Source organism: Myotis myotis, unplaced genomic scaffold (assembly GCF_014108235.1).
Source record: "Myotis myotis isolate mMyoMyo1 unplaced genomic scaffold, mMyoMyo1.p scaffold_m19_p_8, whole genome shotgun sequence".
Lineage (NCBI taxonomy): Eukaryota > Metazoa > Chordata > Mammalia > Chiroptera > Vespertilionidae > Myotis > Myotis myotis.
Genome location: NW_023416390.1, coordinates 35,342,317 through 35,357,978, shown reverse-complemented (window position 1 = coordinate 35,357,978; position 15,662 = coordinate 35,342,317). Strand labels below are relative to the sequence as shown.

The window sequence follows — 15,662 nt, the reverse complement described above, 5'->3', positions numbered from 1 at the left end:
CTTTTGTCTTCTAAGAATTTACACTTTCATGGTCTCCTAAAGTGCCCTGGGCCCTGACAATAGTTTTTCAATATATATTTTTTATTGATTTCAGAGAGGAAGGAAGAGGGAGAGAGAGATAGAAATATCAATGATGACAGAGAATCACTGATTGGCTGCCTCCTGCACACCCACTACTGGAGACTGAGCCCACAACCCAGGCATGTGCCCTGACCAGGAATCAAACCATGACCTCCTGGTTCATAGGTTGACACTCAACCATTGAACCACACCGGCTGGACTCAGCTAAACTTTAGAACTAAAATTATGAAGTATGACTCCAGTACTTCCTGAAAACTTATAAACCAAAGTAGAGAAAACATTTAATAATCCCATTTGTGTAGTTTATCAAAATAATAAGCAACACCAGGATTTAACTCATCTATAAGACACAGTTATAATCAGACTTTCTAAAGCTTCATGAATGATCTTAAAATTTGATAAATGCTTGTCTCATAAAACTTCAATTTATACAGAAAAGAAGCAAATGTCACAATATGAATGAAAAGGTACATTTCCCTGAACTTTCTTCAAAGAAAAAAAGGACATTCAAAAATTTAAAAAATCCAAATGCTTGTAAACTTCTTCCAGGTATGAACTGAATTGCACAACCCATATATTTATAGAAAAAATACGATTATTTTTAATGATTTATGTATAAAAGAAAAAATAAATTTTATGGTACAATTTGAAAGACTACTTCATACAAAATTTTACCCACATACAATGTATGTAATTTTTTGCAACAAAAATTCTAGTCATATATACAAATTCATAAAGGGCAGACATCTTATCTTGAAGCAAAACAGGGCCATTTGGGATTGTGGCTAAGTCATTCAATTCAGTAGAAAACAGATTGTACGTATATGAAGGACTAGTTAGCTAGAATGCCTCCCCGCCTCCAACAAACTATTTAGTATAATCAGATCAAACAGAACTTTACGGTGCCTTTAGAAAGGAGAAAAAGACCAGTGTTTCTAAATGGCAGATCTTGGTAATCTGATCTTGAACTTACTCAGCTTAGAAAATCATATAACTACCTTAGTAAAAGATTTATTTTGGAAATCACACTAAGAAAAATCCAAGCTGTGCCATTTGTGTTAGCCCTCAGAGAAACAAAACTTCCTCAGGCAATTCCAACACTTAACCAGCACGCCTTGGTTTACATAATAAATACAGCATCTAGAAATACAAGTATCAGGACCAGTAAGTACATCTCTGAATGGTGAAACCCTTTATATACAAACTTGAAGACATGTACGGTATTGTATGTAAATGAAAAACTAAATATAAACCATATTTTAAAAAATTTGGCTTTAAAAAATAATTTCCTCCCCCCATAAATAGGTCTTATAAAAAATTGGTAAATTGTGCCTCCTTTAAAGTCTTCCTTTCTCAGATTCCCCTAAACTATCCATCTCTCGGGTGCACAGGTGCATAGACCTGTCCGAAGGGAAGACGTGCTCCAGGCCTGGGAGAGCAGGCCTCCTGCAGAGCCACACAAGCGCCCACCTGGGGAAGCGCAGGGCTGATGCCGAAGGAAGTGAGGATGGCCGGGACAAACTCATGTCCAGACAATGTCATGATGGCCACACTGAAATCGCCTTCTTAAATGTATGAACTTTACAGGTTAGAAACACAAGCAAAAGATAACAGGAACCAATAAGAAAGTTACATAAAGAATTATATACAAGTATGAAGAGGTTTAAAGAGTTCACCTGCATCCTTATAAAAATACACCCTTTAACCCTTTTCAAGTGCAAATGGATTAAAAATACAATCCATTCATGTTCAGGCCACATTCTATTTATAAAGTGCCTCAAAAAGCACAGTCATCCTTCATCCAGTGTCTGACTTGCAGAAGTCCTCACCAAACCTGAAACTGAAATCTATGACCACTGTTCGCCTTGGTATGCCAACAGCACTCCTGCCAGAGAATGTCAGTGTAGAACTGACCTCCCCAGGCTGCTGCGGACAGAACATGCCTGCAGAGAAATTCCCACCGGTGTCTGGAAGAGCTGTTTGTAACCAGTGAGCAGCCTAGCCTGAGGAAGGTAGAAAACACGGTCTTTTATACACTGAATGTGCCTACAGTTTTGAAAGCTCTGAAAATTAGCTGGATAACATTAACATTATAAATTGGTTTTTTTTGGTTTTTTTTTGCAAATTGAGAGTTAAAGAGAAATAATGTTCTGCCTTTTTATTTTCAAACTGAGGCTGACTTCAAATCTTTGAAATTTTTTAGCTTTCACCTTCTTGAACTCAGATTGATACTGTACACCATTTTCTGAATTTTCTCCTCGTTCTTCAGGATGTTGGCCTTCACGGCACAGATCTTGTCCTGCTGGTCTTTAATCAGCTGCTCCAGCTCCGCCAGCTCCACCTTCAAGGGTTCCACGGCACTGTCCGTGATACTGACGGGAACAAAACCAGCGACTCATAAGTATCCCGTCTCATTTTAGATTTGCTTCTTAATTAAAACCCTGAAAGACTACAAAAGTGCTTATCTCATCCAAAGAAAAAGGGCAAAAATATAAGTGTACATGATAATGACATAAAGGGACAGAAACCTCATGCCTGGGGAAGATCCACTCATTTTCACATCCCGCCACAACCAAAAGTGAAGTCAAACATGAAATTTATACAAAGGAGGCTAGTATTTCTTCCTTTTATCCACTGATTTTCTTAGAGCGTGACCAGGAGGGAGGGAAGGAGAGAGAGAAACATTGATGCCTCCCTCACACGCCCCCACCAGGTCGGGATCGAACCTGCAACCTAGGTATATGCCCTTGATGGGGAATCAAACCCAAGACTCTTCAGTGAATGGGCTGATGCTCTAACCACTGAACACGCTGGCCAGGGCAAAAACACAACAGTTGATACAGTTACATGCATCCTAGATTCACTGATTATAAATACCGAGTATCAAACAACGTTCTAAAATAATCTTTTTAATGACTATTACATTTCTTATATCGTAGCAATTTCAAAATGGGTTCACTAGCAGTTCTTTTTTTTTTTTTTTTTTTTTTTTTTTATATTTTATTGATATTCCACAGAGAGGAAGGGAGAGAGACAGAGAGTCAGAAACATCGATGAGAGAGAAACATCGATCAGCTGCCTCCCGCACATCTCCCACTGGAGATGTGCCCGCAACCCAGGCACATGCCCCCGACCGGAATCGAACCTGGGACCCTCCAGTCCGCAAGCCGATGCTCTATCCACTGAGCCAAACCGGTTTCGGCAGCAGTTCTTTTAGAGTAAAAAAATAAAATACTTTTGAACTGCAAACAGATAAAACTTGGGGAATTTTGATAAAACACATGAAAAATATGGTATCCAAATTGCAAAGTTTCCTCTATCTTTTAATGCCTAAATCTGTTTTGTGTATGAACATTAACTGCCAATCTCTTCTAACTGCTACAAAAAAAATGCACACCCTGATGGGAATGAGGAACCAAGATGACAGGGGCGCCCAGAGGCCTGCAGACTTGGGGGAGTCCTGACACTGCCCCACACCCCCTCCACCCGGACCCGCCCCTGACCTCTGCTCCTTCTGCAGGGCCTCGGCATGCTGCTGGTTCTCCTGGTGCCACAGCTGCAGCTCGTTCTGCATGGCGTCCGCGTCCTCCTGGAGGTAGTCCATGATTTTGCCCAGGGGCAGCGCACTCTTGCACAGCGTCTGGATGGACAGGCGGAGCTTCTCTATCTCCTTGGAAACGATGTCCTTCTCCTTCTTCCACGCTGACTCCAAGGCCAGGGACTTCTCCTACAATCAGCGGGAGAAGGAAAGAAACATCCTCAGTCGGATGGCAGGAGGGCACAGGAGCGGGCTGCCGGTTCAGCCTGGTCAGGGCTCAGACCTGGGTTGTGGGCTCCATCCCCCGTGGGGATGTGTAAGGGAGGCAACCCATGGAAGTTTCTCTCCCGCCGCCCCCTTTCCCCTTTCATCCTCCTTCTCCCCCTTCCTCTTTCTAAACTTAGAAAACATATCCTCAGGTGAGGATTTTTTTAAAGTTCCTTGTTTTCATAAACTGAGAATGCCTGTGTTCAAGTTACAACAGAAGAGCAGACACCGACTATCGAGTGTGCTGTTCACCCAGAAATATTCCAGCATCAAACTCCTTCATAAAGCACGTGTTAACTTTCCCACACTCACAGAAAAGCACAGGGAACATGGAAGCAGCGTTAACAAATGATAAAGTGACACGGGCAGGCTGCGTCCCCGGGCCCGAGGCATCCTCCGAGGTGACAGTCCTGGAGGGCACCTTGGCCTGCTGCTATCTCCCCGCCTGTTCCATCCCACAGGACAAAGGGAATTGTATGTCCACACCCGTGGTTCAAGGGTCAGCCATGCTGCACCTGCACGCATATTTTACTCATTTGCTTTGCTGACTGGCATTTCATTTTAGGACTACCCATGATTTATTCATCCTCCCCAAGGCTGACGGACACATGGGTCATTCTTGGACTGGGCTCTTACAAACCATGCAGCTCTGAATAATCTCACACACATCCCAGCACACAAGGGCCCGGACATGCCATGTGTAGGGCCACTAGGGGTCAAAGGGTATGCCTGCCTCTAACCTTGGGACACAATGTCAAACAGTTCCCAAAAGGGCTATTGACGTCAAATATGGTTCATGAAGCAGTATTGTATTCGTAAGCTCTGAGAGCTGCCGAGTCAGTGGCAGCTCTGCAGTGACAGGTGCAGGCAGTCAGCACTGAGCCAGGGCCCTGGCCGCAGAGAGAAGCTGCCGCTCAGGTCAGAACATGCATGACCCCAAGCAAGCAACCTTCTAGGTGCAGAGCCTGCACACGGAGCAACTACAGACAGAAATCACATGAGCGGGAGGCTCCTGGATGCAGGTACGAGCTGTACCACCTGTGGTTTCACTGCGCAGACTGGGGCCCATCGGACTGGGGTGATGTCTGACCTCTGCAACTTACTGTCTATGTCATCTCGGTCAAGATAACGTTTGTGCTTTAGTTTCCTAACTAGAAAATGGGGAAGATACCTGGCTCATAGATCACTGAGGATTAAATAAAAAGACATATGTAAGTCCTCAGTCATAAGCGCTCTGTAATGTCAGCTATTGCTATAATGATTATATTGCCCACAACGAAGAATAACCAATTGGCTGATAAGGGACCTCCCACAGCCGATACAGATCATTCGATGTCAGCTACTCCTACAAACAGTTCTGTCCTTGCGAAGGACCAAGGGACGGCCTTGGAAGTCTGGGTAAGGTCAGCGTAGGGATGCTGGCCTGAGACCAGGGGTCACTGTGGCTAAAGCAAAGGTTAGTGCACAGGACAGAGGAGACAACGTTCAGACCCGCCTTTCCCACCAACCTGAAAAGGGGAAATAATTTAACACTGACATTAACAAAGCAAGCAGGCAACAGGGAAATGCAGAACTCAATTTCTCGACTAAAAGGCTCCCTTCTCTACCTAAAGAAATGAAAGTAAGTTAAGAATGTGACATTACTGGCCAAACATTTTTATGAAAGACTATTCTCATATATTTATCTTCCAGATGAACTTAAGAATATTCTTTGCCAAGTTCCAAACCTCCACTGAACATTTATTAGAATTACATTAAATTTATAAGTTAATTTCAGAGAAATGACATCTCTATAATATTGAGTTTCCCATCCAGGAGCACAGTGTCTGGATTTTTTTCCAGACTTTTATATTTCTTGGTAAAATTCCTTGGCTTCTCAATCTAGTTCCTAGAAAAGTCCTTTTAAAAGCACGCATGCCCCGGGAAGTCAGTTTTGTCTCCAGCTCTGCAGGGGACACTGTTTTCACCGCTGACTGCTGACATAGAGGGAAAATACTGACCTCTGTGTATTTATTTGTCACCGGCCATCTGATACATTTGTTTCTAACAGTTTTAACTTTGGGGGTTGATTTCCTTGACAAACTGTTGTCATCTTCAAATATGGTGACACCCTGTCTCCCTTCCAGAATCACATCTCATTTCTCTGGCACTGGCCAGAGCCTCCAGAACATCTCAGCCGGGTCAAATCCCATCCCTGCACCTGAACCTGGTAGAAGTCGCTGCAGCCCCTTGCTGCGGCACCGGATGCTGAGCACTTGGCGCGGGCCTTCCTGCTCCCCTGGTTCAAAGTACCTTTCTACCCCAGTTCGGGTGAGTTTGCAGCGCAATGGGTGCTGAATTGTACATATGCCACTTATTTTTAAGAGACAACACCCTTACTGGTGATATTATTTGGTTCGAGAGTAACTTTTTGGTTAAATGTAAGACAAGCAAGCCACGTTTAATGGATGCTACAACTGACGAATTTTTTTAACTGGAACATCTGACTCTTTGCCTGATGTAGCAGTACGAATGAGGAAGAAATTGACAAAGGAAACGATGAGACTGTATTTCTCTAATAAGGAAGTTTTCAATCCTAGAATATATTCTACTTCACTGTTAATTATATAATAAAATACATGCTTTAGTAATTCCTAACCTTGACTTTTATTCTTTCAGAATAAACACAGAGTGAAAGAAAATTTTTGTTTTGTTAATATTCACCCAAGGATATTTTTCCCAAGGATATTTAGCGAGAGTGGAAGGGCAAAAGGGGGGGGACAGAGAGAGAGAAAGAGATAGAGAGATATCGATGTGAGAGAGATCAGACGGGGGATCAAACCTGCAATCCAGATATGTGCCCTTGACTGGGAATCGAACCTGAGACTGCTTGGTGCTTGAGCCGATGCTCTAAGCCCAGAGCAACACCAGCCAGGATGGAAAGCAATTTGTTTAAAAATTAGAGATATCAGTGAAAAGAAAAGAAAAAATTCAAAGAGAAAATCAACAAAGCCAAAAGTTGGTGGTTTAAGAAGACAAATTTCCGGAAAAAAACAAAAAAACAAAAAACAACAAAAAGCACAAATAGGTAATATAATTAGTAAAAAGAGAGAAAAACTAAACTATAAGTAGAGCAGATATTTAAAAGAATTCTATCAAGACAATAAACTTGAAAATTTCTAAAGAAAGTGGTAACTGGGGCTGACTTGAGAAGAAACAGAAAGCCTAAATACTCCCATAATTAATATAAAAATAAAAGCAGTAGTTTCAATTTTTTCCACCAAAGAAACATGACGCTCAGACAGTTTTACAGGTGAGTCCCACCAGTTGTCAAGACACAGTATCATTCTACCTACAATCTATTCTAGAGAAGAGAACACTCCCCATTCATTTTAAACCTGGCACTCAGACAAGAGCAGGAAAGAAAATCACGGGCCCATTTAATCCATGAATATAAATAATAATTATCAACTACAATCTAACAGTGAATAGATCTATATCATAAAAGGCCTGTGGTCGTGACACCAACATGGCCCTCTGAAATGTGCCTCTGTAAACGGGTACAATTGTGGTCGTGACACCAAACGAGCAGAGGCTCTCGTGGCAGGCAGGGCTCGAACTACTAGTGGCAGAGAGCTACTGAGCGGCGGAGGAGGGCGGGCGAGAGCTACAAGCTATGATGGGCGGGGTAACCAGCTGAGGCAAGCAGAGGCGAGCTACTCGCACACAATTTCGATTTCAAGCGCGCTGGGCCTCTAGTAGAAAGATAATATAACATTACAATGCTGGTTTTATTCCAAAAATGTAAGAATAATTTAATATTAGAAAAGCTATAAATGTCATTTAGTAAGTTAACAGAATCATGTCATTCATCACAGAAAAAGAATTTAGTAAAATTACCACTCAATTCATGATATTGGGGGAAAACTGTACTTTCCCCATCTGTTTGCTACAACAAATACCAGCCAAGGGTAAATTCCAAAAGTGTTCCCATGAAAAATCAGGAAGGGAACAGGTGGCCAGAGCAATCAGGCAATGAAAGGAAAGTGCAAGGATGGGAAGGGGGAAATTAAGGCTGTGACTCAGCGTGACAAGAACAGCCAGTGAAGCTCATAAGAAAGAGCACGGCCTGGGGCCAGAACACCTGGGTGTGACCCCAACTCTGCCGCTCACTGGTGTCCCCAGTGCCATCTCAGGTAAGTCCCGTAACCTCCTGAGACCCCACCTGTACCTCTCTATCATCCAGTCAGTATCCAGCCGCTATTAAAGCACAGAAACATAAGAAAATCAACAGACACATTTTGAAAACGATCAGTGTATCAATGAGGCTGGTTGTGTCAACAGCATTCCTACCTCCTGGCAATAAAGAATTAGAACACCAAGTTAAAGCATGCAGTGTTACAACAGCAGAATAAACTCAAGAGTACCCGGATACAATGTAGCTAAAGACGGGCACAACCTCAGCAGAGAAAATCGAACCGTTTACAGAGAGAGACACACTGCAGAGGGCCAGGCACAAACACTTCCGCTAAATCCCAAGCCAGCTTCCAAGGCACTCAGTGAGCTGGTCAAAGCGCCTGCCCGGCAGTGAGAGGACCGACCCGTGTGCCAGCCCGGCCACCAGCCGTGGGGCCCGAGGAAGCTGCAGGAGGTAAAGCAGGGGGAGTTGGGCTGGGCCAGGGAGACAGCTTAAGCCCACAGTCTGGGGACAAGCCCATGGACTAAGAACAGTTTTCACATCCTTAAATAGTTCAAGACAATATGTAAAGAAGATACTTTGTGACACACAAGAAAGTTCTATAAAATTCAACTTCCACACGTGAGGTTTTATTGGAACCTAGGCAGGCTCATTCACCAGGGCACCACCGAGCGGGAGGACAAAGAACAAGGCTCTCTCAGCTGAAAATCCCAACTACCCTTTCCAGAAAAAGTGTGCTGACCCCCGGTGCAGTGAATCCAAAAAGAGCCCCCGACACACAGATGAGTGTGGAAAGGGGAGACACTGGTTACCTATATGGAACACACACACACCTCCTCTCACAGAATAGGAAGACGAACTCCAGGTGGATTAAGGGTTCAACTGCCCAAAAAAGCTTTCATTAAAAAAAAAAAAAAGTATCTTTCTGACCTTAAAAGAGGTTTCTTAATTGAGGCAAAAAAAAAAGCACTAATCATAATAGATAAGACTGAGAAAAGTTAAAAACTAAAGTAAAAAACTCAGCCATCAAGACACCTTAAAGTAAGTGAAGAAAAAAGCTTCTGCACCCTGGCCAGGTGGCTCAGTTGGTTAGAGCAGCGGTCACCAACCCATGGTCCGCGGACCACTGGAGATCCGTGAGGTCTGAAAGGTTGGCAGCCGCTGGTTTTGAGTACCGTCCCATACACCAAAAGGTGACAGGTTCAATTCCCAGGGCAGGGCATACCCAAGTTTCAGGTTTGATCCCCGGTCAGGGTGAGTTCAGGAGGCAACCAATGGATGTTTCTCATATTGCTCTTTCTCTCTCTGTGTGTCCCCCTCCCTCCCTCACTTTCTCTAATATCAACTGAAAAAATACTTTGGAATAAATTATGATTTTAATGTGGTTTTAACTCCCTTGACCCTATACCCTACTATCTATTATGATGTTATTTTTCTATACTCTAATTTTTTGAAAACTGGTTTAGGGCTTTTGCATTAAATTCTGTAGTGAGAGTTATGTTCAATTCTACTTGCTTAACTGGTTTTTTGTTTTGTTTTTTAAATATATTTTATTGATTTTTTACAGAGAGGAAGAGAGAGAGAGAGATAGAGAGCTAGAAACATCGATGAGAGAGAAACATCGATCAGCTGCCTCCTGCACAGGTACATGCCCTTGACCGGAATCAAACCTGGGACCCTTGAGTCCACAGGCCGACGCTCTATCCACTGAGCCAAACCGGTTTCGGCATTGCTTAACTGGTTTTAATGCTCAGCTTAATTCATTTCATCCACACCAATGCTGCCCAATAGAAATATATGGACCACATAGACAATTTAACATTTCCAATAGTTTCGTTTAAAAATAAATGGGTGAAATTAATTTCAAAAAATTTATTTAACTCAATATATCCAAAATATTGTTTCAACATATAGTTAGTATAAAAATTACTAACAGGATTTTATGTCTTTCTTTCCTTCTGTCTTTGAAATCAGCTGTGTATTTCACACTTGAGGCGCTTCAGCATGGATCTGCCACTTTTCAAGTGTCCCAGCGCCACCTGTGACGAGGGTCAGCTCAGGGCCACCCTCTGCCCTTCCAATACTGTGAGTTCCCTTTGTACCCAGAACATAAAAGCGCTGAGTGCAGACTCACAGCAGGTTAAGCTTCTTGCTTTCATAGAAGTACCACAGTGCCTCTAAAATAGCATGCTTTATGTTTAATGTCATACTAATCTAGGTCAGACGCTGTTTTAACTTCATTCCTATCACACTTCTCTTGGAAATCTGTATTACTGTCCAAACTACAAATTTCCAAGTTGTGGCAGAAAACCAGAGCCAGAGAGCTGAGCCGGGCCCCCACTGCCAGGGCCTGCGGTCAGGACGGCTGCACTGCAGGGGCTAAAAAAGCTTCACCCAGCAGATTCTGTGGGGCTCACCGAGGCCATGGCCCCTCCTCATTGTGCCCTGACCGTAGGCTTCATGGGAAATGTCCGTTACGCCTCCTAACAAAGACGAATCCTCAGTAGTTTGAAGGACTTTGTCCTCAGACCTCTTCAAACTACTGAGGGCTAGTCTTCCATTGCTGGACCCAAGGTCACCGGGCAGTTCCAGCTTCTGTACCATGGGACCAAGTCCCTGCTGTTTTCCCAACAAATGCTTTCCCGACCACCTGCACTTTCCCAAGCTTCACTCACATTACACTCAGTCTGACTAAACCCAACCTGAATTCTGGTTCTACCCACTGATTTTCATCCTGTGGCTAATGTGATGTCAACTCCTCACACATTCCTTAATGTGTCAGTTAATATATTTAAATACCAGGTCTACACTACTTAGTAACTGAATTTACACCTACAGGCTTAGGCTGTCAAAGTCAATCAAACTGGACATACTTTGCCCTAGCCAGTTTGGCTCAGTGGATAGAGTGTTGTTGGCCTTCGGACTAAAGGGTCCCAGGTTAGATTCCGGTCACTTACCTGGGTTGTGGGTTCACTCCTCTCAGGGTGCATAGGGGAGGCAACTAGTCAATGTCTCTCTCTCACATCAATGTTTCTCTCTCTCCTTCTCCTCCCCCCTCCCTTCCACTCTCCTGAAAAGCAATATCCTCAGACGAGCATTAACAACAACAACAACAAAAAACCCTTTAAAAAAAAGAAAGTATGAAATTTACATTCAATTAGAATAGATACAACATGAAAAAAAGACTGAAAAATCAGAAGAGAACAGTCTTCACACAGTCCCCAAAAGTGAGTTAACCACCTTTGAAATCACTGGTTATTATTCCAAAGCATCTTCATTTACAAAGTTTAAAACACAAGTATTTTTAAAGTATAACTAACACTAATAAAAGTGCTTTTCTGGTTGTTTTTCAAAAACTTCATAAATCTGAAGAAAAAATGTTGGCATGAACTAATATCTTACTATTAGCAAAGTTTAATATTTCCTCTTGAAAAGGGAACAAATAAGTCAGGATAATGAAAAAAATGCTCAAAGCAGTCTGATTCACATATTTATTTTATAATATATTATTCAATCCATTAGTACACTAAGAAATGGCTTTTCTTCCAACAAAACTTCAAAGACAGGCTGGAGAGATGCCCAGATTACAAATATGTATTTCCTTAGCATTGAAAAAAAAAAAGCTCCCTCCAAAAAAAGTAAAAAGTACTACGACTAAGGGCACACTATAACTTATACGTGAAAAGCAGAGAAAACACCTAGTATTTGAATTTGTTGTGTTGTTGTTAATCCTCACCCAAGGATATTTTTCCAATCACTTTTAGAGAGAATGGTAGGGAAGGGAAGGAGAGAGAGAGAAACATCTATGTCAGAGAGATACATCGATTGGTTGCCTCTGACATGCACCCCTACTGGGGCTGGGGATTGAACCTGCAACCCGGGTACATGCCCTTGACTAGAATCAAAACCAAGACCCTTCAGTGTATGGGGCAATGCTCTAACTACTGAGTACACCACCCAGGACTAGTATTTGAATTTTCAGAGATAGCAGATATGCAAGTAATATTATGATTAATTTGTATAAATCAATAATAACAGGCAACTACAGCCCACAGGCACTGAGTACATTACAATCACCTCCCCAGGTAGTCCACAGGGTGTACTGAAGCCCAGCCCCAAAGTGTAGAAGGTAGAAATGTGCGAGCACCCTAAGCTTTTACAAACACCGATCACAGCCAGGCCAAGAAGAAAGGCTCACTTCCAAATAATCAGTACCATGTAGGCCATGTTCTCTGAATGTGCAATTACTTTAGGTACTGTCAATAAAAAGACTTTTCAGCTCTGGTTGTGTGGCTCAGTTAACTGGAGCATTGTCCCATACACCAAAAGGTCTAAAGTTCGATTCCCAGTCAGGGCACATGCCAGGATTGCAGGTTTGATGACCAGCCCTGGTCAGGACATGGACAGGAGGCAACCAATCAGTGTTTCTCTCTCTCCCGGCCCCTTTAACCTCTCTCTAAAAAAAATCAATGAACATGTCCTTGGGTGAGGATTTAAAAAGAAAAAAGACTTAAAAAAAAAAAAGACTTTTTAAAAAGTCTTATATTTGAAAGCTAAAGAACAGACTCCCAAGTAGTCTACATGTCTAAAAGAAATAACAACAAAGGACTTCATATTAAAATTTGAGAAAATTTAATATTAATTTGTTATTTAAGAAATTTAAAAATCAAGGTTAAAGCATGCTTAAAGAGAAATGTATAGTCGTGAATATATTAATTTTTAAAATGACAAAAACTGGGGAGAGAACCAAGATGGCGGCATAGGTTAACGCCGGAGATTGCTGCCTTGAACAACCAAATCAAAATACACCTATAAGACGGAACGGACATCATCCAGAACCACAGGAAGGCTGGCTGAGTGGAAATTCTACAACTGGGAGGAAAGAGAATATCATACCCAGACTCAGAGGAGGCGCAGTGCTGAAGTGAAATACTCAGGTACGGAGTGTGCGCGGAGCTGGCTGGCGGCGGAGGGCGCGGTTGGTGCTTTCAATCGGGAGGGAGTCTCAGATTCTGAGCTCCAGATCTGGGCGAGTCTCTAGGGACCCAGACTCAACGGAGAAGCGGGACTGTGGGACTGTCTGGCTTCAGTCGGAACTCGAAGGCAGCTTTCTCTCCGAGGTTTGCAGCGGTTGCTGGGACTCTGTGAGGCAGAGCCCCTAGGGACGGAACTGACAGCAGCCATAACTACTCTCTCCGGCCCACCCTGTTGATCCCGAGCCCGAGCAGCCCACCCGCCCTGCCCAAGCCCTGCGTAGAGCCATTTGCCAGATAGCCTCAGGCAAAGGCTAGATTAGCACCTCCCTAGAGGACAGAAGTTTTCCCACTGCAGACACAGCTGATTCTCACAGCCAGCTAGCCTGGAGGTCAAATCCCCCTAGTATTAACTACAACAATCAAGGCTTAACTACAACAAGACTGCACACAAAGACCACTAGGGGGTGCACCAAGAAAGCATAAAAAATGCGGAGACAAAGAAACAGGACAAAACTGTCAATGGAGGATATTCAGTTCAGAACCACACTTTTAAGGTCTCTCAAGAACTGTCTAGAAGCCACCCATAAAGTTATTGAGATCCTCAACAAATCCAATGAGACCCTCAATGTTATGATAAAGAACCAACTAGAAATTAAGCATACACGGACTGAAATAATGAATATTATACAGACTCCCAACAGCAGACCAGAGGACCACAAGAATCAAGGCAAAGATTTGAAATGTGAAGAAGCTAAAAACACCCAACCGGAAAAGCAAAATGAAAAAAGAATCCGAAAATACGAAGATAGTGTAAGGAGCCTCTGCGACAGCTTCAAGCGTACAAACATCAGAATTATAGGGGTGCCAGAAGATGAGAGAGAGCAAGATATTGAAAACCTATTTGAAGAAATAATGACAGAAAACTTCCCCTACCTGGTCAAAGAAATAGACTTACAAGTCCAGGAAGCACGGAGAACCCCAAACAAAAGGAATCCAAAGAGGACCACACCAAGACACATCATAATTAAAATGCCAAGAGCAAAAGACAAAGAGAGACTCTTAAGAGCAGCAAGAGAAAGAAACTCAGTTACCTACAAGGGAGTACCCATACGACTGTCAGCTGATCTCTCAACAGAAACTTTGCAGGCCAGAAGGGAGTGGCAAGAAATATTCAAAGTGATGAATACCAAGAACCTACAACCAAGATTACTTTATCCAGCAAAGCTATCATTCAGAATTGAAGGTCAGATAAAGAGCTTCACAGATAAGGAAAAGCTAAAGGAGTTCATCACCACCAAACCAGTATTATATGAAATGCTGAAAGGTATCCTTAAGAAGAGGAAGAAGAAGAAAAAGGTAAAGATACAAATTATGAACAACAAACATGCATCTATCAACAAGTGAATCTAAGAATCAAGTGAATAAATAATCTGATGAACAGAATGAACTGGTGATTATAATAGAATCAGGGACATAGAAAGGGAATGGACTAACTATTCTTGGGGGGGAAAGGGGTGTGGGAGATGCGGGAAGAGACTGGACAAAAATCGTGCACCTATGGATGAGGACAGTGGGTGGGGAGTGAGGGCGGATGGTGGGGCGGGAACTGGGAGGAGGGGAGTTATGGGGGGAAAAAAGAGGAACAAATGTAATAATCTGAACAATAAAGATTTAATTAAAAAAAAATGACAAAAACTAAAAATAAATGAGCTAAGTTTTACACAAGAGGCTAGAAAAAGTAAATGCATAAAGGAATTAAAAGGAAAAAAAAGAAAAAGAAAAAGAAAAAGAAATTAAAAGGGCCTTAGCTGGTTTGGCTCAGTGGATAGAGCATTGGCCTGCGGACTGAAGGGTCCCGGGTTCGATTCCGATCAAGGGCACATGCCCGGGTTGTGAGCTCTATCCCCAGCAGGGGGCGTGCAGAAGGCAGCCGATCAATGATTCTCTCTCATCACTGATGTTTCTCTCTCTCCCTCTCCCTTCCTCTCTGAAATCAATAAAAATATATATTTTTTAAAAAGAAATTAAAAGAAAAAAGAGCAGAAATCACTGAAATGAAAACAACACAAAAGTGAGTATCTACAAAACCAAAGTTAATTCTTTGCTAGGGAGTGCCTACTTCAGTAGTTTTACAAAAGTCTCCTCAAGGGAAAAAAAAAGATGACATTTCCAGAAGGAAAGGAAAACTGTAACTATAGATATATTTTTAAATCATAAAGTATACGTCAAACATGTTCTTGCCATGACTTTGGAAAACATGAATGAAACGAACAACTTCCTGGAGAAGCACCGTGGAGAGACTGCTGGTCAACCCCGTTTCTGACCTCTGACAAGCTTCCTGCCACTGAGAGCAGCCACATGTGGTAGCCGTGCTAGTTCCAGAAATCCTCGGCCCCAGCCAGGCAGGCAGCCTCCTCCACTGACCCATGTGCCTTGCAAATATTATCATTTCTGAGTGTGCCAGGCAGTGAGGAAACCTGGAAAGTTTTAGTCTGTGTTAATGGAACCCTTGATGGTTAGCCAAGCAAACTGATGCCTGCAATAAAAATGTCACTTCATGGTTCCCTCAGTGACAAAAATGTGGCCCACATAATGTAAGTGGAAGTGGTGTGCACAACTCCCA

At 42.7% G+C, this 15,662-nt stretch overlaps 1 protein-coding gene across 7 annotated transcripts in view; it reads right to left on the bottom strand.

The window, feature by feature from the left end:
• Nucleotides 1–334: 334 nt before the first annotated feature.
• TRAF3IP1 (TRAF3 interacting protein 1) overlaps nucleotides 335–15,662 on the bottom strand; it is a 44,767-nt gene continuing 29,439 nt past the window's right edge. For 6 of the 7 annotated variants that reach the window (XM_036319431.1, XM_036319432.1, XM_036319430.1 and 3 more), the window contains 2 exons: nucleotides 3,585–3,808; nucleotides 659–2,453 (listed from right to left, as the gene is read on the bottom strand). In XM_036319431.1, coding sequence (XP_036175324.1) covers nucleotides 2,288–2,453; nucleotides 3,585–3,808 — 390 coding nt within the window. In that variant the 3' untranslated portion in view covers nucleotides 659–2,287. Of the gene's footprint in view, nucleotides 2,454–3,584; nucleotides 3,809–15,662 lie in introns of all 7 variants that reach the window. The other variant, XM_036319435.1, reaches the window with a different exon arrangement.